This window comes from Centruroides vittatus, unplaced genomic scaffold (assembly GCF_030686945.1).
Source record: "Centruroides vittatus isolate TY-2023 unplaced genomic scaffold, ASM3068694v2 contig_628, whole genome shotgun sequence".
Taxonomy (NCBI): Eukaryota; Metazoa; Arthropoda; class Arachnida; order Scorpiones; family Buthidae; genus Centruroides; species Centruroides vittatus.
This window is the reverse complement of record NW_027122385.1, coordinates 485,792-512,668: the sequence shown is the minus strand read 5'-3', so window position 1 is coordinate 512,668 and position 26,877 is coordinate 485,792. Positions and strand designations below refer to the sequence as shown.

General features: G+C 28.0%; 1 protein-coding gene across 1 annotated transcript in view; it reads right to left on the bottom strand.

Annotated features, from left to right (window-relative positions):
* LOC136979552 (synaptogenesis protein syg-2-like) overlaps nucleotides 1-26,877 on the bottom strand; it is a 290,470-nt gene that overhangs the window by 129,905 nt on the left and 133,688 nt on the right. Inside the window, exon 2 of the mRNA XM_067275555.1 lies at nucleotides 4,496-4,633. Coding sequence (XP_067131656.1) covers nucleotides 4,496-4,633 — 138 coding nt within the window. The remainder of the gene's footprint in view (nucleotides 1-4,495; nucleotides 4,634-26,877) is intronic.

Below are 26,877 nucleotides of genomic sequence, written 5' to 3'. Positions count from 1 at the left end.
GATTCGTTCAATGAATCAATGCTCTTTTTTTCCGATCGAAACAAACTTGGAAAACTTTATTATTATTATTATTATTATTATTAGTGCAAAAGCAACAAACATAAATTCTCTTGTTAAAGAGTTCCAATTCCATTTTATAGTTTATAAAATTTCAATTTTCAAATTTTTAAAAATCCAGCAATGAGTTACGTAACTTCTCCGATGAGTAAAAAATTGTGTGCAGCGTCATCTGTTACGAGATTTTTACTTTAAAAGTTTTTATATGAATTATTGTAAAATGGCAAAAAGTTAATTTTGAAAGTAGAGATGAATTTTGTATTTATAAAAAAATGTAAATGCTAATAACAAATAAAATCCTTATTAAGTCTGTCTACACTGGAGATATGACACACGCCCCCCCTCTATCTCTCACCCTATTTACATTTAATCACCAAAATTTAATAGCACCAACCCCCTAATAGACGAACACCCTGCCAAATTTCAGAAAATTTCGTGAAAAGACACAGGATTAATTAAGCTCTTAAATGGGTAAACTAAATCGTGCTCCCGCACACACACTAACATCCATACATAGAAAAAATACCATTTTTTGCATTTTTCGACTATTAACATTTGTGACTTTATAATTCGACTTAATACAAGATAAATATTAAGACAATTAACACAAAATATTGTTACTAATAAGTAATAACAAGAATATTAAGGAATGATTTTATCTCAAGAAATATGTGCTTTAAATTAAATCTTTTAACTATTCTAATTTTAGTAAAAATTCTTGTTTTTGGAATATTTTACGTAACTTTATTTTTATTTTTATGATTCTTTTTAGTGAAAAGATCTAAACTTATGTCTACATTTTGTATATTGTAATTCGGTTGTTTAATCATTGCTTTAGAACAGTAGATTGACGTGATAGAATGAGAATTGTATTCGTCTGATGTAAAGTAAAATGATAATTTTCAAAGTAAATTGCAAACTTTGCAGAAACTTTTTTTATAATAGGATCACATTCTTAATATCTCCTGTATTAAATCAATTGTATATTTTTAAATATCATTAAATGAATTAAATGCATTATATTTATAACCAAATAAATGACAACTAGGAGTTATTAATTTGTATCTTTTCAATAACAAGTCATATAAAAGAGATAAATTGTAATGATAAACCAGAACGCAAAGTATATTTAACTCAAATTTCATTATACTATTTTACATGTTTATACAATTTTATATAATTAATGAGGTATTGATTTTTTTAAATATATAAAAGAATTTTTATTTATACAAGTAATAAAAAGTTTTAAAACGAATAATATTTTGAGTAGCAAAGGTTCAGTTTTCAGGAGTTGGCACTAACTTGGACCAATGTCATCGGCCCACAGGCATAGAATGCCTTGTATTGAACAGAAAATAGATCAAACCAGTTCGATTTCGTAAAGCTCCAAACTAGTTCGAAGCCAAAGGCGAATGATCCGTAAAATCTAAACTTTGAAAATATGGAATCTAAAAAATCAAATTTTTAAAGATTTAAACTTTCATAGTTTAGAATGAATAAATGATAATCTTCAATTGATAAATTAATTTGCCTTCATATTAATTAAATACGTTCTTCATAAAACCCTAATTTTATAGTACAATTTTAAAAGTTTTTAGGTTAAATTTAATAAATCCTATAATTGTTTGTTCTATTTATAAATATATTTTTTAGAACGAGATATTCAAATCATCATCTGAACTTACTACTGTTAAACAACCGCAATACACAACAAATTAAATAAATAATAAATATTTAATTAATTAAAACAATTTTCATCTAAATATATTTTTAAAATAATTTTATACACATAATAAATTTTAAGATACACTTTTTAAATAAATTATTTTAAATGTGAAGACGGTTTAAAATCACTTTAAAACATAAATTCCCTTAGGTAGAATGGCGTAACATGTCATCTACTTATCTTTCCCTCTTAGATATATTTCAAATAAATCGTTTACTCGTAGAAACAATACGTTTTTCAAACTAAGCAGTGTTTATATCGATCGTTTCCTGTGGAATTTGTGGATATACAAAGGTGATTGATCTATCACTTTAAGACTTGCTTACTATTAAATAAACACCCTTTGAAGTAATTAATTTACGTTCTTAATAAACTTATACATTTATCTCTTAGAATAATAAATAGTTTGTAATGTAATTCCGATGTAATGATTAAATATTATTGTTTTGGGGCTTCATATTACAAGATTTAATTAAATTTAAGAAATTTATTGTATTCTATTTAAATTTTAATTTATATAATGTAGTTTTATATAAATAATTCGTTAATTTGTGTTTAAAATTAACTTAAAACTTACAAGAAGCATTCTATTGTATTCGTCTTTAAATTACTATTTACACATTAAAATTATTGATTAATTAACTATAACACATTATGTATAATTTACTTATACTGAAAATTTATCGAATTTTTTAAAATCTAAATAAATATGAATTTTATAAAATAAATATTTTTAAGTAAATAAAAAGTTTCACGTTTGAATTATAACTGTATATCATACCCCAAGGATATTCTAAATATTCTCATAATTTTTTACTGATAAATCAAGTTTATTATATTTACTTGTGAACATTTTTTAAAGTTTGTAATGATTTTTGAACAAAATATGAATATCTGTTAAAATAATTTAAAGCAGATATTATTCTAAATTACTAAAATATTTTTTCTTTTGTTATTAAGTTTTTATAAATCATCGAAATTATATTACATTATATCATCTTATAGCAATTTTTGTAATGTTTCTAAGTAATAACGTATTTAAATTAAGACAAAAAATTGGTATTCACAATGGGACTTTTGTGCCATCTTAAATAATAGTAACGTTAAAAATATTACATTGAAAAAATATTTAAAATTGACTTACAAAATTATTTTACGCAAAAGATGAATTACTTGTCTGCTTAATTATCATAAATATATTATCGTACTTTCTATTTAACATATATCTTAAATTTATGTTTAGACATATTTAGGCCTATATATAAAATAAGAATCATTGTGCTTATAATTTTCGTCGAAATTTTTTCAGAAAAGATTCTGTTTGTGTTAAAAAGAAAGTGTAGCTTTAAAAAAGAGAAATGGTTAAAAGGAAATGGCTCTTTTATTGTAGAGTGTTAAGTCAATCGTCCGTAGCAGACAGAAATAAATTCTTCATGTATAAGATTTGGCAAAAAGCCCGAAAAAATAATTGAAACATTTTAAATGAATTATTAACTTTTAGATATATAAGATATATTTTAGAAAAATGTATGAATATATTTATATATCTATTTATGGGTTCATAAAATCGTCTTAAATCGTAACAAAATGAAGATCGTGTTTCGATTGACGAAAAAGAAAAATGATATCGATAAAATCACTATATTAGTAAAAAGAAAACAAAGAATTTAATGAACTAACTCATTTAATGAAATAGTAGTTTTATTCAATAGAAAATTGCCTATTTATATGACAAATTTAGTAAATACTCTCGTTATTTTAACTTTAAATGTGTCAGCCATAAACTGAAATGGGTAAACAATTTTCTTAAGTTCCAAGGTTTTTCTATAGAATGTTAAGCGATTAGAAAGTAAAGTAAGACAGGTAATAAATTTTCTTTACTTATCTTATATATTCTTTTGACACGATAACTTATAAAATAGGGCTCAAACAGATTTAAATTAGGGATATATTGGGATCACGTTACACATTTTAAAAAGCCACTAAAAACAAACCAATATATTATGAATGATTAACTTTTTTCTCGTAAATCCCCCCATTTCATTGCTATTATCACAGAATATAATTTATGTGCATTTTCAAATTAATTTAACTCATTTTACTAAATAATGTAATGTAAATTGTAAATTAATATATTTATAATCGTCATTAATTTATTTTTAAGCTACATTTATTAATTTTGATAAAAATATAAAGTACCTTTGCAAATCGCAAATATTTAAATATATATTATAAAAATTACTTTATTTACTAAACTAACTAATTTAACTTTCTTAATATTTTTTGTCACGAACGTTATTACTTTCATATAAAGAAATATCATTTCTATTTAAATTATAAATAAAATTTTGTATCCTATAAATTAATTTACAAGATAGAAAATATGTTTAGTAGAAAATATATATATTAAATTACTTATGAATATGAAACACAGATATAAATATATCTTGCTAATTAAAATTATTATAAATTTACAAAATAAGTAATTAAAGCAGTAAAGCTTTAAATAAATGTAATGTCAAATAACCAGATTTTTTACATGCAATTTTTAAAAAAATTTGAAAATATTAAATATTATTTATTTACGCGTGAAATCTAAATTGATTGTAATAAGTAAGATGTAAAACGTGTATATATTGTATTTTCAGTAGAAGGAATATTGTTTTTGATATGGAATGCTGATGCTCTAAAAAGTACAATCAACCGACTTACCAAGTAGAAATCCATCTTTGCTCCACTGGACATCTCCAGCTACGTTTTCGACATGACACTGAAACTCGACCGTTTCTCCTTCGACTGCTTCTCTATCTTGGGGCTTGACGCGAAAATACTGTTGTTTCGGTCCACTTCCTACAAAATACCAACAAAGATGTGCGTTAGAGCAGTTACCGAAGCCTTAAGATTTATCTTCATTTTTGATATCATCAAAATTGAATTTTTTGTGTTAAATTCCGATATGATTATGCAATTGTTTATTTTCTTTTATATCCAGAAATACATAATTATTTCAAAAATTTTTATTTTATATAATTAAATTAAAAACCTTCAGATTTATTAATTTTGTTTTATAAGTAGTTATGGAAATTTTGAGAATTTATTTTAATTTATATTACATATTTATAGAATAAAACTAAAAATATTCAGATATAGTTGCTTACATTTATATTAATAACAATTGTATCGATTTTATATCTAATTTTATATTAATTTGTAACAAATTTTTATGTAAGTAAGAAATGCTTAAATATTGCTTAAAAGTTTAAACTTAGAATTTTACTTAGCAGAAAAAAATTAGAAAAAGGGTAATAAGTTTGGATGATTGGTTAAGTGACATAATTAAATTTGTTCTGTTTCGATAAGCAAATAATATAAAGTTTATGTTAACTATTTAATGAAAATAAAAGAATAAATTATATATAATCTATATTATAGATCTTAACATTTTTATTTTTAACTATTGTAGGTCTTTAAATATATAAAATAGTCTTTACATAAGTCATTTAAGTTAGTTCTTTAATTATTGAAATTTATGAAATATTTTAAAATACTACACTCGATTTTTTTAAATTATTCGTAAATAATTTCTATAAAAGTCAATTTCAAAAAGATTTATTAAGGTAAACAATATGACAAAATAACTACTTTTAAATTACTCATTAAAATGAGTATTTAAATTCAAAAAGTAAGAATTACAATAGTAAATAAATATTAACTTATAAAACGTAAAAAGTTAAGTTATCAATCAGTTTATAAAGTTTATTATTTACATTTTTATATTTGTTTATTATATGCTTTATTTGTAAGTAATATGCAGGCTTTATCGCATGAGTAACGGGAGAACCATTTGATGGAGACCCTCAAAAATATTGTAACAAATTATTCACTTCATTATATCTTTTCCTTTAAAAAAATTCTGTCAAATTTTATTATTTAAAAATATAATACAACTTTTAATATCGTTTTTGTTTTAAAATACACTATAATCCTCAAAAGAGTGAGTGGAAAGGCCTCTCTTGACCTTTGAAAAGATGCTGTTGTAAGAATTATATACTGTATAAATTGTTTACTATAAAAGTTAAGCTTGTGAATAAAAATAACACAAATATTACATAAATACGTTTATATTTTTGACGTTTATTCAAAACCAATTTTCTATTATTTAAAATGTTTAATTTATTTTAAATGAAATTACTGTAATAATTATCTGAGGAATTCTCCAAAGGATTTATAAATAGCAATTTTCGCATTTTAATTATATGAAGATTGATTGGAAAAATTTACAATATAGAAGGATGTGCATAATAATGCTATAAAATTTTAATTTTGTATTTTTTACTAAATAAATATAATTTGTTTATTAAGAAAAGTAAATAAATAAATGTAAATATTTATTTATAAACATTAATAGGAAACAGATTAAATTTAGTATTTCTTCAATTTAAAATGATAAATCCCTTAATAATTTAATTTTAAAATGTTGCTGTTATTAAATTGAATATTTATTTACATAATACAAATTAAGAAAACAATTATAAAATAATTTATTTTATTATAATGAATTTGAAAACGTTATGCTTTGATCGAAAAATCTTTGCTTAAATATTCTTTTTATTTATTTATTATTATTATTATTATTTTAATGTTTACAAGTAGAATTAATTCAATAAGATTTAAATTAATAACTAATTTTGTGAATAAAAATATTAGTAAAACATTATAATTATTTTCGTTTATATTGTTAGATAAGTTACGTCTCCAGACTGGCACTTCGACCTTTAAGTTTTTGATTTATCTACTTTGGAAGGATTTGCCGTTATACATTATCATCGCACGTTATAATAATGTCAAACAACATCATTTATTGCATAAATATGTCACACCACATCATGTAATGCCACAAATTGATTAATTAATTAACTGTTATATATACTAGAATACTTCGTTAATCCGAATTACCAGAAAAATGGCATTTGGATTAAGAGACAATTCGGTTTAAGAAAATTATATAAGTTTTCCAGAGAACTCATTTTCTCATAGTTCAAATTAGTTACATATTATCCAATCTGTACTTTTGTTTTATCTTTCCGCCCTATGGGTACCAGGAGGACCCTTTTTATTTATTCCCGTCGTGATCTTGGCCAGACCCACACTGCGGCTGCCGAGTGGCGACGAACGGAGTCCAACATACCTAGGATAGACCATCCCCCAAGAAATTCCTGGATCTTTTCGTTCTGTCCAGATTCATTCTCGGGTCCCCCAGTGTGATTGTCTCTGATACCTTAATCGTTCGGCCGTCCGGCTTACTACAGTTTGTACCGTGAAGATTCGAACGGAAATTTAAACCGCAATCGAAAGTATACATTTTGAAAATATATCAAAAAACGGAATATGATACACGTGAATAACCGATGTCTTACGTCCCAATTACTAAGTAAACTGACCAGCTGTGGTCTAGATAAAAACGTTTACAGATATTTATCACTCTTCCTTATAAAATTTTGTATAAAACCTGAATTGCTGAAAAGAACAATATACATGTATACATTTGTGGGGAGGGTCGAAATGTAAAAATTTTATCCACATTTTCTTCAGTCAGAAAATTTAAGTCTTTTCAAAAATAAGTTACTCTTTAGTCATTCTATAATCAGCGGTTATCAATCTGTCATTTTTATGATAACACGTAAGGTGTAGCTTAATGATTGCACGTTTGCGCTTGAGAAAAATAACATACAACAAAATATATATTCTAAAAATAATACAGTGAAATAACTTGTAATAATTTTCAACACAAAAAACTTCAGATTTTAAAAACTTAAATTGGATAAGGTGATACATTAGTAAATTATACATGTGTTGTGCATAGAATATAATATTGTGGCAACTCTAAATGATTGTGCGGTAATGAAGTATTGTATACGAAATTGAAACAGATTTTTAATTTATCAAACCGGAAAATATTAAATAAATAAACGTCAGTATAACGATCACTTAAGTCAAGGAACGTTTTATTTCTTTTGCATTCTAAGTGTTTCTCACGTTCTACACGTGACGTTCATCTATTTTTCTATTTCTTTTTTTTTAGGTTTGTGTTATCGTTTGAACATTCTAAAATTGTCATTATTCGCAAGAGACAATGTTATCTGAGCAGCATATAGAATGAATTTAGAAAACAGTAAGAGAGATCAATTAAGAAAACATATCACATAAACCAGAGTACTCTACCAAATTTATGAGAGATATTTGCATGTAAAGTACAGCTGAAACTCCGCGTCTTCATAACGATAATTGTTGAGCCAAAATTTTTACAAGAAATGCTGAGGATGATTGTTGAAAGTGTATATCAATCATTGGAATATCTTAATCCGATCAATTACAACACCAGTTCCATTGCTAATAATAATATCTAATATTACACTAATAATTTTATAAAAAATATCATGTAAAGAGTTTTCAAAGTTACGCAAGTTGGTCCATACCATATACTTTTTAAATTAAATATTTATTATTTATAAATTTTTAAAAAATTACGTATAAATTATTTTTATACATTAAAAAAGTTTAAGAAGTTTTCATATGACAGCATGAAATATCGAGTTTCTTTTCATAACAAAGAAAACAGGTAACAATTAATAAACATTATATACTTATACTTAAAAATGCTGAAAAAAAGAAGTAAGGCGTCGAAAAATGTATTCAATATTTCAAAAGTTATATTAAAGTTTTGATAATTTTAAAATTTTAATGTCATTATGACAAATGCGGTGGAAATACAAATGTAAAAATAAAAAATAAAAAAATTATCATCTTTTATGTAAAAGAATTTACTGTAACAAAAGTCCAAAAGTTCTCATGCCAGAAATTTTTCTTGTTATTTATATTTAAAAATTAAAATTAAAACTTATGAAAATATTTCAGGAAGAAAACAAGAAAAGTATTTATTTCGTTTGCGTAGTGTTTTGTTTTACATTTTTATTTGCAGTTTTAAGTATAAACAGAAGAATTTGGGAATTTCAAAAAATATCTTTTGTTAAAAAATTTTTAAATCCAAAACAATTTATATCGATCCAGTGTATTTTATTCATTCAAATATTTTCCATTAACACCCAGGTTTTTCAAAAATCAGTTTTAAAAAGAAATATAATTTCTTAAATTATTTTAAATGCAATTTATTATTAGTTACGTATTTTAAAACTTTCATTATATTAATTTTTCTTCAACTTTTTCGAAATATATATTATAAAAAGATATCTTATATTGTAATATCGAACTGTTGCTGCAGTTATTTTGTATAAACTTTGTTAAATTAAAATGTAAAAGGTTCCTAGCATAAAATTTATTTTTAATTAAATAAGTACTACTGTATTTTATTATAGAAACTCAATTGAAATCAATTAAGTATCTAATAAATTCATAAATTAATTAATAATTAATAAAGTTTATTTTGTTTTATTTGTTTCTAGCGTATTATATTACATTCTATAAACAAACTTGTGTGTACTACATACATATATACTATCCTATGTATAAGCAACTTGAACAAAATATAAGAAATAAGATAAACGCAATAGCCATTCTATATATAATTTATTATCCATGTATATTGTATACATTTATAATATTGTATAGCCTAATGTATAAATATGTGCAGTGTAAATATAATATATAATCTGTATATATATATCCATAATATAGTATTCATATTTACATTGCATATACGACAGAGATAGTATTATTGTAAATCGAATTTCAGTATATATTATACATAAGCACACCGTAATTTTTAAAATTATATAATTATGTGCTTTTTTTTTAAAGTTTTATAGAAATGTGATATTTTAAATAAAATAGAACTATAAATATACTCTATGTAGTAATTTTTGAAATTATTGTGTATACTTTTCAAATAAGTTCAAATGAATCGTTTCTACAGCTTGAAAGGATATAATTCCACTATTAGGAATTTTGACATTACTCGTACTCTGAAAAACAGTTATCGCTTCGTGCGTGTCGTCGTAAAATATCACATATATGACAAGCGATAAACTATAAGTTCTTACTAATAAACATTATATCATGGATATAGAACTAGAAGAGACTAACTCTAAATTTCAATAACAGTGTACGACATTCAACACGTTATATTTAGGAACTTAAACGGATATGTAAAATTCCAAACGATTAGATAAAAGAGAAATTTTTGAGTAATTTCCTGCCAAAAATTTTTCATTATTAGTTGATCTAATTTTCAAATTCCGTTTCCTGAAAATTATGGTTTACAGTTAGCCACTCAGGGTTATATATTCATGATACTATTGTTTATTTATAAAAAATATCAATAATTGTTTATAAAAATAAAAATATCATACTATGAAATGGAAAACAAGTGTATAACTTTGATTTACTACAATATGCTTTAGATTCAAATGTAACAATTTTAGTTTTTTGAATGCGAAAATATATATGTATACAGTAAAACGAGGTAGATGGGTACACATTCCCTCGGATAACCGAAAAACTAGGATAAACAGACGGATACGACCATTTAAGATTAAAAATTACGATATAAAACATTTATGTATTATAACTTATAAGCCTCTTCTTATATTAGTAAATTTAATTACATAAAACGTATGTGTATGTATTGTATATAATATATACAATAAGAATAAAAATGGGTATTATTGTAATTAAATTTTAATATGAATGGTTTGCCTCATTGAAATTAAATGATAAAATGTAACAGAAACAAATCATTTTGTAATATAAGTATATATTATCGTTTTAAACTTTCTTTTACGAATCACAGCATACGAAAAGTCATGTATTCACTTACACGTACGCCTCGGATAATGTGGAATGTCGGTTAATAAGAGTTATACTGTATTTTCTAAAATCTTTACAATTCCCAATTCATTCCGACGAAAGAATTCCTTAGATTTTTAAAATCTAAAATACAACAACTCATTAAAATTTTTACACCTATTGAAGAGAAAACATATTCACATCTAATATGCAAGTCGAAATAAAAAGTGACCAATTAATAACATAGCGCGTATTTCAATCATAAAGAGGTTGACATCGAATTTTTGTCAAGAGATAACTATTGTTAAGAAAAAACTGAACTTAAAAAGTTTTATTTCTCTTTAACCCGGCATTTAAAAATTAAGGAAATTCAGTACTATAGTAGTAGGTTACGAAACAAAAATAACTATTTCGAATTATTTTTTTCTTTGCCGCAAATAAACAATTTCAACGAAGAATTTTAAAGCTAGAAGTTTCCAGTCTGAATTCTCATACTATGTTCTCTCGATGAGGAAGTGTTCAAGTTTGTGTTAATAATTTTAAAATTTTTTATCCAAGTTATATTTTGAAACACCCAAAACAAATGGCTCTTTATTTTATGAGACTTTTCTTTCTTTGTTCATCCACTATAATAAATCACTTTATGATATTTTTTCATGCATATCTGTCAGGTTTCCGCATTAACAAATATGTAAATCCGAAACATTTAATCATAAATTATATGTTTAATGTATTATATGATTAATTATAAACATATAGTGTTTAAGAATAATGTGTGTGGCGACGTAAACTTTAGAATGTTGTCTCGTGAAGTAGTTCAAGAAGATTGAAAATAAAGAGTTCATTTAGAACATTGAGAAGTTCTATCCTGGTGAAGAAATATCGGAAAAGTCGTTAATGGTACGTGTCTTAAACTCAGATTAGTAGAGTCGATCTATCCTGAGAATAAGAAACATTCATAGGATGTATTATAGCCCAGAAAAGCTAGATTTACAAAGATCAACTTCAGAAATGTGGAAGAAATTTGATTTATAGTTGGGAAGTTTTGAGGCTAAAGACCAAGAAAATCAATATTTTAGTCGTGTCTAAGTAATAATTAAGTAACTGACGTGTTGAATAGAAGACGAATGAAAAGAATGGAGCGTTCCTTACATAAAATTGTTGCGATTCCTGACTCCACTCAAAGAATTGTTGTTTGTTTAGTTATATTTAAAATTGTAATAACTGTTATATGGTTAGAGTGTACATAAATGTGTACACTCTAACGCAATAACAATGTTGTGAATATAACATGTGGTGAAACAAATTTGTTTGTTCTTTTAATACAGTAAATATGTAAATTCAAAAGAATCTGGGAATTTTTCAAAAACGAAAGAAACGAAGGACACGTCCATTTAAGATTAAAAATTACGATATAAAACATTTATGAAGTATCACTTATAGGCCTTTTCTTATATATTTGTATATTTAATTACAACTAATAACTTATTCTATAAGTTTTTCTTAATCTTAATTCTAAAGGTTACTTTTAAGTAATTATTATGATATACAAAGAATAAATAAACAAATCAATTATAATATTTTTTTAAAAAAGCGAATTTATTGATTAAATATTGAAAATATTATGACTAATAAAAATTCTAAAATATTAAATCATTCTGAAAAAATATAGAATCTTACTTTTTTATAGAACATAAAAATCTTCTATGTAATATTTTGGAGTTAATAATATTGAAACATGAATAATAAATAAACATGTTCAAACGTCACTCGCTACTAATTACAACATACAACTTATGTTGGGGTAAAATATTTTCTTTTTATAATCCGAAATTAAAAAAAAAAAAAAAAAAAAAAAAACTCGAAATTGGAATATACATATTAATTATTTTAATAACCAATCTTTTAGTTTTATAATATTTTACCAGAGTGCAATAATTTAGTATAACATAAATGTTCATGAATGAATTTAATAATAGAATGCACTAACCTTTTATGTTAATTCTTGTGTTAAAGTTTATTAAAAGTTTTTACTAAGAATATTAATTCTCTCAGTCTAATAGTCAAAAACTAATAAAATCGTACCTCTTAAACCGTTTATTAAAGTCAAGAGTTAATAAAAATATTTAATATTTGTGTGTGTAATTACTTAATGTATTACTCAATATATTTAATTCTTCTACTCGTATACAACGGACACTCCTTGTAAACGACAGCTTATTTTTTCGTAACGAATTCCTCTATAAGAAAATTTTGATTTAATTAAAGTTAAAATTTCACGTGACGTGATGCTTTATGCGACTCTGTACGTCACTATCAAAAATGGGTAGCCGTGAATAAATGAACTTTTCTTGGGCACAGTCTTACGTATTATTTTGTATTGTTTTTATATTACTTTACTTAGCAAAAGTTATAAAGAGTAAGGTTATGAAGGCATTTAAAAAATTATTTTAGTAGGTAGCTGAACTTCTCGTATCATTTAAGAAATTTACATTTAAAATATAGCTCACGTATCGTAACTCAATTCTAAACCAATTTACGCAATGGTCCATTGTAAAAATATTTTTCAAATAATATAATAATCTTACAGTTACAAAAACTAAATATATTCTAATCAAAAAATCTGATTTGACAAAATTTAAAATTAGAATTTATATTTTAATAACAATTCTAATTTATTAATATTTATCGGAATCTTGAAAGAAATGTTCAGCCATAGCTAGACATATTTTATTAAGAAAATAAAATACTGTATTGTTATGCTAACAAAATATTTTCAATTGTTGCATTATAGAAAAATTTCTACAATTGTTGTTGCTTATAGATTCATACAATTCTCCTATTCTCCTAGAATAATTGAACTTTTTCAGTAATAAGGTGTGTTGGTTTTATAATGATTCACATAATATTAATAATAATAAAACAAAAATAGATAGATAATAAATCGTTCCATTCCATAAAATGTTAGCATTTGGCAACAGATGAAAATAATCATCTTGAGATATATAATTGTTTTATATTCATTTCTTTCTATAAAATATAATTTTTACGAAATATAAAATAATTATTATTGAATATTTATATAAAATATGAAAAATAATTTTGCAAAAAAGTTATTTCTTTAGGGTAGAGATTTAAAATGTATTTTGGATAAAGAGAGATAGTAAATAAAACGAATATTTTTAATATAAATAAATAGTTCTGTCTAGTTCATTAACAAAAGTAAATGTAAAAAACTACAGAAATTAAATCCCAGATATAAATTTTTACAAATTTATAAATTAACTTCCTCTAATTTAATATTAAGTTAATGGAATTATATATTTTTTGTTGTAAAATAGTTATTTCACTTGTCCTTGTCAATCCCAAGTAGAGGTGAAAGAAGAAACGTTGTTTGTAATTAATAGCTAAGTTCTATTAAATCAAAATTAAAATTAAAAGCTGAATTTAAACCAAAATAATACGAAGATTGGCTATTAGTGTGTTCGATAGAATTGAGTATCTAGTAATCATTTAATTACAATTTTTAGAAACTTTTAAAATAAGAAATTTATTTTTTTTCAGTTGTTTCCTAATAAATGAAAACTTTCTTTTATAGTTGTAAGGTATGGAATCGCCAAGACGCGCGATTCCCACCTGTTTGTTATAACGAACTGTCATAACGGAAAAGTCGTTAGGATCGGCCGTTGGAAACGACCGTTAGGAACTTCCGTGGGAAGAACCGTTAAGTTTCGAATCGTCAACCATCGGACGATTGGCCGGCGGGAAGTGACCGTTGGCGGCCGTTGCGGGAACATTCAAATTTGATTGGAGCAGGGTTCGAACGCCGTCGACTATTTAAGTTCGGATGGTGTGATCGTATCTGAGGTGATCGGATCGGATCAAGGGAGATCGTCGTTATCGAGGTGCTAACTAACTCTCTCGTTGGAAGTTACGTGTTTGTGTACGAACTTGTTCCTGACTCGGAGGTTTTGTTAATTACAAGTCTGTTTGTTCGTAAGGAGTTCTTTCGACGAATTTGTACGGGAATAGTCGGTTGTCGTTGGATTATTTTGTACATTTACTGTAAATATAAAATTTGTGTTTTTCGTCAAACCGACTGAGTGGTTATTTTGAACATTACTGGCGCAGTCTCGACAGGATATTTTGGATACTTTGGATTACGTTGGATTATCCTGGATTATACTCCAAAGAATCGGAAGAACTGAGCTACGACAGAGAAGCAGACGGACGTACAGAGCATCACCAGCAATTAGACCCAGGTAAATTTTTTGTTTCTCGCTAGCACACAGAGATGCCTAGACGCGCGAAACCGCGGCAGCTAGATGCTAGGGACTGGGAGGATGACGAGCAGGGAACGGCGCGTAGGACAAGCAGGTCGAGTCGTGAACTCGAAGCACGTAAGTTACGGGCCGAGATCGCGAAAATCAAGGCGGCGAGCAAGGAGAGAATCGCGGAAATCAAGGCGGCGAGCAAGAAGAGAATCGCGGAATTCGAAGCGAGAAGGGCAGAGATAGAGTTAGAACGACTTAAGTTACGGCTGGGGATCACCGGAAAATTAGACGATACGAAGCGGCAGGAACAGCAAACACGATCCGAAGGACTTAAAGTCGAGGGGAACCGCGACTTCGGGGATGGAATTAGCTTGTCGGGAAATAAGCCGCAGGGGGAATTAGATAGGCCAAGGGAAACTGACCGGCAGAAAAGAGGGTGTCCTGATAGGCAAGTAGACGACGAGGCCGAACGCATGCGACCCAAGGCAGCGGACCGCGTGGTGGTGGCGGTGAGAGCATCCAAACTCTCTTGCCCACCGGGGAGCGGGGAAGCAAAGGATCGGGTCAAGGCAATGCGGGGAGAAGGGAGGCCCACGTACGTAGCCGGATCGAGGACGGGAACCGCTGGGGTCAGGGTGGCCAAAGTCCCCATGCTAAGAGTAGAAAGTAGGCGCAGTTCACAGGTAGACCGGGACATTAGGGAGTCTAGTGGAGTCGCGGCAAGACGAGAGGAGGCAGTTCATAATATCCAACCCGAAGTCGGGAGGTCGCTGAAGGAAGCTGAGACAGTAAGCGGCAGAAATGGTCCCCCAGTTAAGGACGTTTCGGGAACGGAAGCGTCGGCGTTAAGGGAGTCATGGGTCTCTAAAGCGGTGACGGGAACGAAGGAGAAAAGGCAACTCGTTGGAGCCTTCGGTCACCGGGTAGAGGCAGGCTTAGCGTCAGTACCACTTGGATTGTGGGAGGAAGGACGCGAAGAAACGCCAGGATCGGCACGGGTGACGTGTGCGATCACCAATAGGTTAGGGAAAGCGACAGACGCTCTCTTAACGGAAAGGGACTTCCGAGCGCTGGTAGAAGCGAGAGAGAAAGCGGATTCCGAGGCAAGAAAAAGGGAATTAGCTGAGGAGCAGAGTATATTAAGTGCGGTAGCGGGGATGTTCGTGGAAGCGAGCGAGGCGGTTAAACGAGAGCCGCCCGACGACAAAAACCGGGGGATGGTCATAGGACCGCTTGACCAGACACAAGAGCGGCAGCGCACGGCCCAGTGTGAGCGGAGGGCGCAGTCTGAGCAAAATAAAGCAGGGGACGCGACTCCTATTGCGAGGAGATATTCCGGTAGCGAATCGGATGGCCGAAGCGAACGACCCGCCGCGAACAGGAAACTGGAGGGCGAGGACGCTGATGAAGGGAGGCCGGGAGTCAGAGCAGTAAAGAATGGGGTAGCTGGGACGCCTCAGGGTCAAAATTGTGGCGTCGGGGAAATAATCGACTTGGGAGATATCGGCCGGAAACCCGCGACTCAGTTGGCGCAACACGCCGATGACCAAAGACGAGCGATCGGGGAAACTAGCGAACCGCTGCTAGGGTTACCGAATGCGACACGGGATAAGCCCCTGGATGCTACGAAGGAGTGTCATTCCGTGGACGACTTGGCCGGATTGATTGGGCAACAGGCGAACGTGATCTTGGCGACCGTCACTCGGGTTCAAAGAAAACACAGAGGTGAAGAGACCCGGAGGTCTCGGGCCACGGCGGGCGAGGCCAGTGGCCAATCGGAACCACCCACACACGTGCTAAGCCCGGAGGGAGGCATATCGCCGGTCCGGAAAACGACGGACAACGGGCACAACCGAGCTCGCGGTAAGAAACCCAAATTCCGTGAGAAGGGCCGAGCGACATCTGGTGACCAACAAAACCGGATGACGCGCCGAAGGCGACGGGGACGACCTCCTCGTAGGGGGACCCGCGCGGATAGGTCTCGGGGATCCAAGGGGTCCTACACTATCGCGAGGCATCTCTGTGCGCGGGTTATAGCGAGTTTGCCCGGTTGTACCGGAGGTAAGGGTCAGTCCGCACCAACGGACATGTGTAAAATTGCTGAGTGTTGTTGGATCAAACAGGCTTGGGCTAAGCTCAGTTTGATCCTTGGCCGCGGAGGTGTAAGGTATGGAATCGCCAAGACGCGCGATTCCCACCTGTTTGTTATAACGAACTGTCATAACGGAAAAGTCGTTAGGATCGGCCGTTGGAAACGACCGTTAGGAACTTCCGTGGGAAGAACCGTTAAGTTTCGAATCGTCAACCATCGGACGATTGGCCGGCGGGAAGTGACCGTTGGCGGCCGTTGCGGGAACATTCAAATTTGATTGGAGCAGGGTTCGAACGCCGTCGACTATTTAAGTTCGGATGGTGTGATCGTATCTGAGGTGATCGGATCGGATCAAGGGAGATCGTCGTTATCGAGGTGCTAACTAACTCTCTCGTTGGAAGTTACGTGTTTGTGTACGAACTTGTTCCTGACTCGGAGGTTTTGTTAATTACAAGTCTGTTTGTTCGTAAGGAGTTCTTTCGACGAATTTGTACGGGAATAGTCGGTTGTCGTTGGATTATTTTGTACATTTACTGTAAATATAAAATTTGTGTTTTTCGTCAAACCGACTGAGTGGTTATTTTGAACATTACTATAGTTATTGATAAATTTTTAATGTCGTTACATACAGTGAACGATGGCTTTTAGAAGCTATTTAAGCTGAACAAAAAATCTTACACAATGTTAATTTTCTCTCAATGGAACAAATTGAAATTCAAATGGAATTTCACAAAGTAATTGTTTGAGAATTTTTTTTATATTTTCAAGCCTTTTAATAGATTGTAAATTAATTACACAATTTAATTTCGAAACTTTCTATGTTTGTTTTTCAGATTTTTGTTGTAAAACACCAATATGGTTATCAATAATCTGGGTATGATTAATATTTCTATAAACCAAAAAAATTAAATTAATAAAAATAATTATGAAAACATTAAAGATGAAGAACACTACAGTATTTACCAAATTTTTCTCTGGCTTTTAATTTTTAAAAAATGTTACAGGTTCATAGAAACGTGATTCTAAGTGAAACTTTTCATAAAATAAATATTTAATCTTTAATAGAGAAAAATGTAAAAATACTAATAGATTAGAAATTGTATAAGATTTTATATTTCGTAAAAACTTATATTTAAAAAATTCTATTACCGAAACTAGAAGACTGTCTATTATATAGTTTAATGTTTATTCAACTACACAGTCTACAAAATCAGACACACATTTGGTCAATATATTGAAGTACCCTTTTTCATATTTATTGAATACGTCTCTGAAGTTTTGTTCCCTCTTCAATGTGATTTTAATCAACATGCGCTAAATTAAAATACATTTTAATGAATAAATTTAATTACGATGTCGACTTTGCTATTAAGATACATGAACAATATACAATTCAAAGAACTTAAAATATGTAAAGTATTGCATAAGTTTATACGTCTGATTCCGTGGATTACGTCTACATGAAGATAATAAAAAAATATAAGAAATTCTCTAATGAAATAAAAGTGAAATTAGAATCTAAGATAGCTGGTCAAAATATGTACCCTATTCGTCCCCGAAAGCGGTAATAACATATGAATGAGATCATAAAAGTATTTTCGTTACTTATGAAAAGAAACTATTTTAAATTGCATCAATTATGTATTTTAATGTTGCGCAATAAATAAAACTAAATTTTGAGGCTAGTTTTGTATCCGGGCCAGACCAAAATGACCGATGACATCATCTTTCCTTGATCTCCGACACAAATTACGTTATTTTTTAAACTAATATATATTCGTTAAAATGTTTATTTAAATTCTGTTCTATTGTAACAAATTATAACTATTATTTTAAAAATATTTATCGAATTCAATTGTTTTATATCTTTATTTGGAAAAGTTAATTTTTAAAAACTGAATTTTGAGAATAGATATTTTTCTATAATAAATTTAGTGTTAACATATCTGTATCATAAAAATATAAATGGCATATTACTTCAGTAAAGCAAAAATTTACAGCATAAAATTGTTAAATTTAAATATTAATAAAACGTTGAAATAATTTTACTATTAATTAATATCATTATTTACTTCTGCTTAATTTAAAACAATCAATTTTTATTTCGCAACACATTAAATATTAATCTGGACAACTTAAATATGCGGTAATTCACATAAAGAGTAAAATTATTATTTAACAAATTAGTTAGATATACAGTATATTGCGAAACCGAAGGACAGGGTTTCGTATCCGGTGTTTCTGTATAAATTTTCTTCATTTATCGCTATAGTATCACTTAGCTAATTCATTAATCTTTGATTTATCTATCAGAAACAACTGAAACTAAAGTCAGATTTAACTAACAGATATGCTTAGCTATGCCCGTGCAAATAGTAAGAACAAGCATTGAAATGAAAATCATATTATCAAAGTATTTTAGCCTGTCATTGCTATGTTTATCACGCTACTCGAATGTTCAGGTAGACAAGAACTAGTTTTTTTCAACAGAACATAGTCGTTGATTTCCGCCTGCACGAGAAGACATTTCAAGGCTTCCAAAGTTTTTTCTGATGTTAACTCTTCATCATAGCCGAATATGAAATGAAATCGGAAAACCAATCAAATTTCACGTAAAATGACTAAATATCGGCACACTCGAAAATCCTAAAAACATTTTGTGCTCGCTGATAGCTATGTGTTAAGTAATTTTTCAATTCGAATGCCATCATCCCGCTAGTCAGACAGAAGCAGACCTGTTGCGGCGAGAGGTTTGATCAAAAATAGTCGTTGACTTTCACATGGATGAGACAATGATCCCTGAAAAGTTTCATTGCATTTGCTCAAACTGTATCAAAATATATTGTAGTGGATGGAATCACCCAGGTGAGCGATTCCCGCTCTGTTTGTAAGATAACGGAAACTTTCGTAATTCAAAATCATGGCCGTTACAAGATCTGTTGGAGAGCAGGCGTTACGGAAGAACCGTTAGAGAAGATCCGTTGGAAAAGCCGTTGTGGTTTGAATCGACGATTGGCTGTCGGAGAATAGCCGTTGGCCGGACTTTAAGAAGACATCGAAGCTGATTGGCGGGGAATTTGAACGTCGGCTACTACATAAGAAGCAGTTTTCAGCGGGAAAAGAATCTATCTTTCGGACCTTGCTGAAACCTGGTGTAAGTGGACTCCCGTTGGACTATCACGAACTTTTTCCAGACTCACAGGTGTTGCGAGTACTAAATCTGTTAGCGGAGGTCGTAAGGTGTCCTTCCAACGAACTTGTACGAAACATAGTCGATCCGATTTCGAATGAATTAAAACAAAGATAGAAACTTATTTAGAAAATTACTTTATTGACTATAATAATCGGATAGAGAAGAATGATTTTAACTGGATTATTTTTAAGGAATTTTATAAAATTTTTTGAAATAATTGTTTTAAATACTGTAAACGTTATTATTTTGTAAACTGTGTAGTTTTGTCACTATAATTGCTAATTATTTTAGTTTCTATTTCTCATTATTTGTTTAACTTCTTTGAATTTATTTATTATATCATTTATTATACCATTCGTTTATTAATATAAAAACTGTATTAATGAATAGCAGATATAATAATATGAATTATTAATTTACTATACCTTAATATCAATAAAAAATTTTATAATTATAGTTTTCAAATTAATATAGAAACAGTAAACAAGTATAAAATTCCAATATGAAATTTTCATTTACGCTAATATTAACTTGCGTGAAATATTTTTAAAAATACAGTATTTTATTTAAAATATAATTTAAAAGATAAAAAACGCAATTATTTAATAACCAGCATTTTTCCAATATTTAATTTAGATTTTATTAATAATTTGAATATACTTTTATGTATTTTTAATACATATAGGACTAGGTTTAATGTTTTTTTTTTTTTTGAAACACCAAAGATTAATTTTGATTCCAATTGTATTTCAAATTTAATGGTTAAAACATTATTTAAGAAGAGATCAAAAATTTTCGACTTTTACTATTGATCTTCATCAGATGTCTACAACGTAATCGCAACAATGTTTTGAAATTCATAACTTCTGAAGGTATTTTCTAGAATTTTTTGAAAAAGACAAATGGTAATGGTTCTAAACTTTTTATCTGACTTTTTTTAGTACATAAACTATTAAATTTTTAAAAATACTTTCAGTGAAGTTTTTGTTTAGTATTTCGTGTATTTTGTCGAAACTTGTTCAAGTTTTTTCTATATTGAAATAAATTTCCTCGACAATAACAAGCTTAAACTTGTTATAATATTACACAGTTGCAAACAATGTGTTTATAAATATGTTTAATAATAAAAATAACGATTTATTATAATATATGACATAGATTTAAATAATTAGCTTATATAGATATACAAATACATAATAATATACTCTTTAAATAAATTAAATTAATCATCGCATGTTTAAAATTTTAGTACAGAAGAAATAATTTATTCATTGAATTAATGACTTAATAAAAACAAGTTAAATTTATCTATAAAATTTAACTAAAGATTGTTCTTAGAAGCGAGAGTAAATAGAAGGAATGTAACTCAATAATGACTTTACTATTATATTAATATCTAAATTCTCTTTTGTATCTATTGCAAAAGATTATTTTTATTGATATATAATCAAATTTTTTCGCATTATTACAGTTTACTCGAAAATCACAATTCTATTAGATTGTACTAGTGATATCAATATGATCTCATTACCTTAAGTGCATCCAGCGATTATCGATATCGGTTACTTCTCATTCACCCAAATACACATTTACTGTATATGTACGCATACAGCAAGAGATATATTTTTGGTTTTTAAAACGATTATAATAATACATTAATCTAAATTCAGCAGAATAACATAATATAAATGAAGAGTCATTCATTAGAAAGTGATACCTCAAAGTACTAAACAAATTAAAAATTATTTTTAACTGTAATGTTCGATGTATATCAACACTATTGGAGAATTATAAAAAATTATATCGGTCATTTATAATTTATTATTGAAAAGGATAGCATAATGATATTTAAATAAAGATTACGAAAATGTTCTTCGATATTTTTAAAAAATGTAAATGAATTTTATATAAATCAAAACTTTTATTTTAATCGTAATTTTTCATCTTTCATAAAAAAAAATTCGAAAATGAAATAATAATTCAAAATTTTATGAAAAATTAAAATCTAAGAAACTTGAGAATATCCGAAAATGTTTCCCTTTATAACACATTTAATAAACAATATAATACATCTTTCTAGAAAATCTCTAAAGTTGCAGAATATAAGTAAACCAAGAAATGCCGAATTCCTTTTCAACAGTTGATATAGTGAATTTCATGCAGCTACTGTTTTTCCTTCTTCCGAAACTTCTCTAGCATTAAATAGCTACTGTATATCCCATGAGGTAGATATTTCCCTTTTGTCTTCTACTCACGAGACTAACATTTAACGTTAAGTCTCCTGAAGTAAATAGAAGGTCCGGTTTACCAAACAACAAATTTTTATAGTAAAATGTCCATTATTTACAAATGATAAATTGAAATAATTCCGAAATTTCTAAAACTAATTTGCTTTATTTAAAAATAAATAAGATAATTACAAACTTTAAGATAAAATACTAAAAATAGATAAAATAAATAAGATAAAATACTAAAAATAGATAAAATAAATAAGATAAAACACTATATTATTTATTTTAAGATAAAATAAATAAGATTTAATCAATTTTCGCACTTCTTAAAATTATAACATTCATATTATAGAGTAATTTTAAGAGGATTAAAAAAGTAATATTTTGTCCATTCATTAACCTAAAAAAGGCTTTAAAGTGTAATATGCCAGGTTATGAGTTGAATTAATTTAAGCAAATTGTTAATAGAAACAAAATTTATTGACTTAACAGGGACGAATCAAGATTTTAATTTATGTTGTTGGAACAAATCCAAAATGATAGAGATTTCTCTGTGCAAATACTATTTACTCATTTGGTTTGTAGCAAATAACTATTGTATGTAGAATTACCAGAAACGAATACAACAATTCAAATATTTGTTATGTCAATGTTCATTGCTGCCAAGTAAAACTGTGATGATTTCAAGAATGAAACATCTTTATTCCAATTATATTAATAAATTTATTATTCCTGAATAATTTACAAATACATATATTTTAAGGTAATATTATACAGTATTAAACTACTTATGTTATATTCATGTAGGCTTATAGTAATTTATGTTCTAAGTAAAACTTTAAGTACAAATAAGTTTACATTTATATTTATTTTAAGAATTTTCGATTTAACAATAGGAACAAACATAGTTTATATAATAAAAACGATTTATTAACATGTTATAAATATAAATTTGATTTATAGTTGGGACTGTTGTTTACCTGTGAGTTTGATCATCTCTCAAGAACAGCTGAATCAAATCGCATCAAAATTTTGAATGTTATTTGATATGATCTCGAACAAGTTCTAAAAATATAAAATCGGATTTCGTTTCCATAAAAATCCAAAAATTTACGAAAATTTCTGGTTGATTCACGCATAGAATATTTAATATTTTTGAGAAATTTTATAAAGGTTCAGTACCTTGACATCTTAAAGATCAATTTATTTCAATAAATTGAAGTTTATGTGAATTTATATTAAGTATTTTCTACTTCATATATATGAAATAGTATTTACCACATAAGAAGAAGTAAGTGTAAAGCCGTAATATTCTTTTAAAATCATACTAGATTATTATCAGCATGAAAAATAGATTAAAATGTAAATATATTCATTGAACGGGTATAGAGCAGTTTTTCCATTTTAACTTTCTGTATTTACATTAATTGTATAGCATAAATAATGTAAAATCCGTTTAAACGGTCCCAGTCAAAATTTTTCGTGTTGGCAGGTTTCCGTTTGATAGAGTGACGACTTTCATTAGTTCTGATAAAGAGTCGAGGAGAAACGACCGTATAGTAATCTTACGGCTATTTTCCAGAGAACGAAAATACAATCATAGCAAAAATTTAAAAATAAAAAATAGAGTAACTTGCCACTTGGAAATCGAACATGATGTGTGCAAGCCAGTTACATCATTAATTAAAATTTAAAATTTAGCTACATTTTTGCTGAAAAATTCCGTTTTACGCTAGTTATGTTATGCAATTGATTTTTAAAGTGTTCCGTTTCCGCGTGAGACAGGTTACCGTTTTCTAGAAAGTCCATTTAGACAAGGTTTTGCTGTCATAATACATATAAAACACAATATATGCAATATATATTGCATATATTGCATATATTGTGCAATAGCACACTATAAAAGTATAATAGTGTAAAATACTACAATCTAAAAGAAAAAAATTAATATTTGTAAATTAATTTGTTGGAGAAAAATAATTTTAATTGAAAAATTGTTTCTAATTAATTATTATCACATTGGAAAAAAGATTATTTCATTTATCTAAAATGAATACTTTCTTTTCTAAAGATAGCAAATAAGTAAAGGATTATTAAAATCATTATTCAAATAGAAATTTTATAAATAATTTTAATAAAACGTTGCACAATTTTCATTAAATTTACATAATACATATAAAAAGTATGTTATTAAGTTTTTAATGAAAAATTTTTTTATAACATATAAATTCACATATTTATAATTAATTTTAATTTTAGTTCCTTACATTATAAATGTTTCACCTTTTTTAAATACATAGATTTAATGAAACTGCGGTGTAAAATTTTCCAAAAAAATTAAATTTCTTAATTAAATTTCAACGTAATCGTTGAAAAGTAATCTCGTGCTTGTTGGTTGACACGAAATACATTTACTTCAATATCATTTAATTTATAAAATAGGAACTTAAACAGATAAAATCTTAAAACCTACCATAAACATATAACAAAATGTTTTAAATTTATATCATTAGAAAACGATTAAAAACATATTTATTTATTTTTCTCTCTTATACTTTAATCTAAGAGATATTATATGAATTCTAAAGCTATATTAGGATCTTGTTAAGTTATAAATATTCAAAGTTTCTTTTAAATTGTAAAGTTTTCTTCTTTTGTATATCGGTATGTTAGTTTATAGGATATTATAAATTTTAAAAGTAAGATGTGAAAAAATTATTGAAATTTTTATTATATGAGAAACGTATAATCATAATATTTTATGGAGTGCATTCAACTTTCCACATTAATTTTAAGTTTCTTGCTCAGACATAACTCTTTAAAAATGTAGACATAATAAAATAACAAAAATTGTTTGTCTAAACCTGGTAAAACTTACATATTAGATGAAAAATATAATAATAATGTATATAGAACTATCGGACAGATGCATTTCTACACAATAATATATATAACAAATTTTGTTGGAGAAAACCATATAAGTAATTGCAAGAAGCCAGACATCATACCAGACTGTTTTGTTCGATTAAAATTTCAAAATAATATATTTAATACAACTTCTGTATCTTATCCACGTTTTTAAATATGCTTCGAATTTTTTTTTCTTTCCGTCCTGTAGTCACTAAGGCCTTTTTAATCATTCTCGGTCGCTTCCATTGTGGTTTCGTCTAGGTCCAAAACGGAGACGGCCGAGTGGAAAGGGATAGAGTCCAAAATATCCAGAATAGACGCCCATCGAAAATCTGTGGTACTTATTCAATCGCGGATCTCCAGAGTTATAGGCTGACGCCTTAACAACTTCCTCCATTGGCCGTCCATTATGCACATTTATGACATTTGTTAATAGACGTATAGAAACTGTAGATTATACCATGTACACTAAATGTGATTTAATCTTAGTTTTCATCTTTGTTATTGTTATCAGTTATTGTATCAGTTGTGGTCTAGGTTATTTTTATCCTAGAATAAAACTTCAATAAAATGTGGAGTTATTAAAATTTGAGTTTATAAAATTAAAAAGTGTATTCATTTAACTGCAAATGATGATATTTTACTATTACAAACATAATAAAACTTTTAGTATTCATCGAAATCCTTATGTATGCTAAAGGAAGTGCTTACCTGCAGTGCAGTTGTACCTGGATGCCAAGGTTCCAGGGCGCTTTCCAATTAAGATATTTTCATATATACATTGTTTCAAATGAGGTCATAAAGTTGGTTTGGGGATATTTTCTCTTTAGTCAAAGTGAAAAGGGAAAGCTGGAAGTACTAAAATTAAATAAAAGTTTTCATGAAAAGTCTTTCTAATCTTTCGAGACACGTAACTGTTTGAATATTTCAATTATCATAAAAAAATCTAATCGACACCCAATAAAACTTTGTTGTCAGGGTGGCACAAAAATATCTAGTAGTCATGATTCTTGTCAAAGAACAATGGCTGTGCTTATGAAATGCAACTAATTCCGAATTTCAGTATATACTCAAGAGCCACATAACTTCCGTATACAACTGGGGAAAGCTTATTTAATTGCTTTACAATTTATAATAATAAAATTTCACCATCATACATGAAAACATGAAATATAAATATTTATACAAAAATATTTGGAATTGTCTTTGAATCGCATACAAAGTAAATTTAATAATGAAAAATTATTAAAAAATACACAATAAAATTCAAATATTCCAATAGAAAAATTTATATAAAATGTCTTCTTTCCTTTTGTGTCAAAACTTGATTTACAAAACTAATATAAAGAATTTTTCGTTTTAAAATATTTATAGGAAATACTGTGTTGCTTCTAATGACAATATTGATGCTAAATTGTACAAGAAATTACAAAAGCTGATAATTTATTATTACTATATTTTAAAATGATATAGAATTTATTATGTAAAAGTTCAACAACATAAAGTATAAGTTGTTCAAATATTAAAATGTGTATTATGATATAAAAATTATATTATGCTGATTATTGATTTTATTTCTGATTAATGGATAT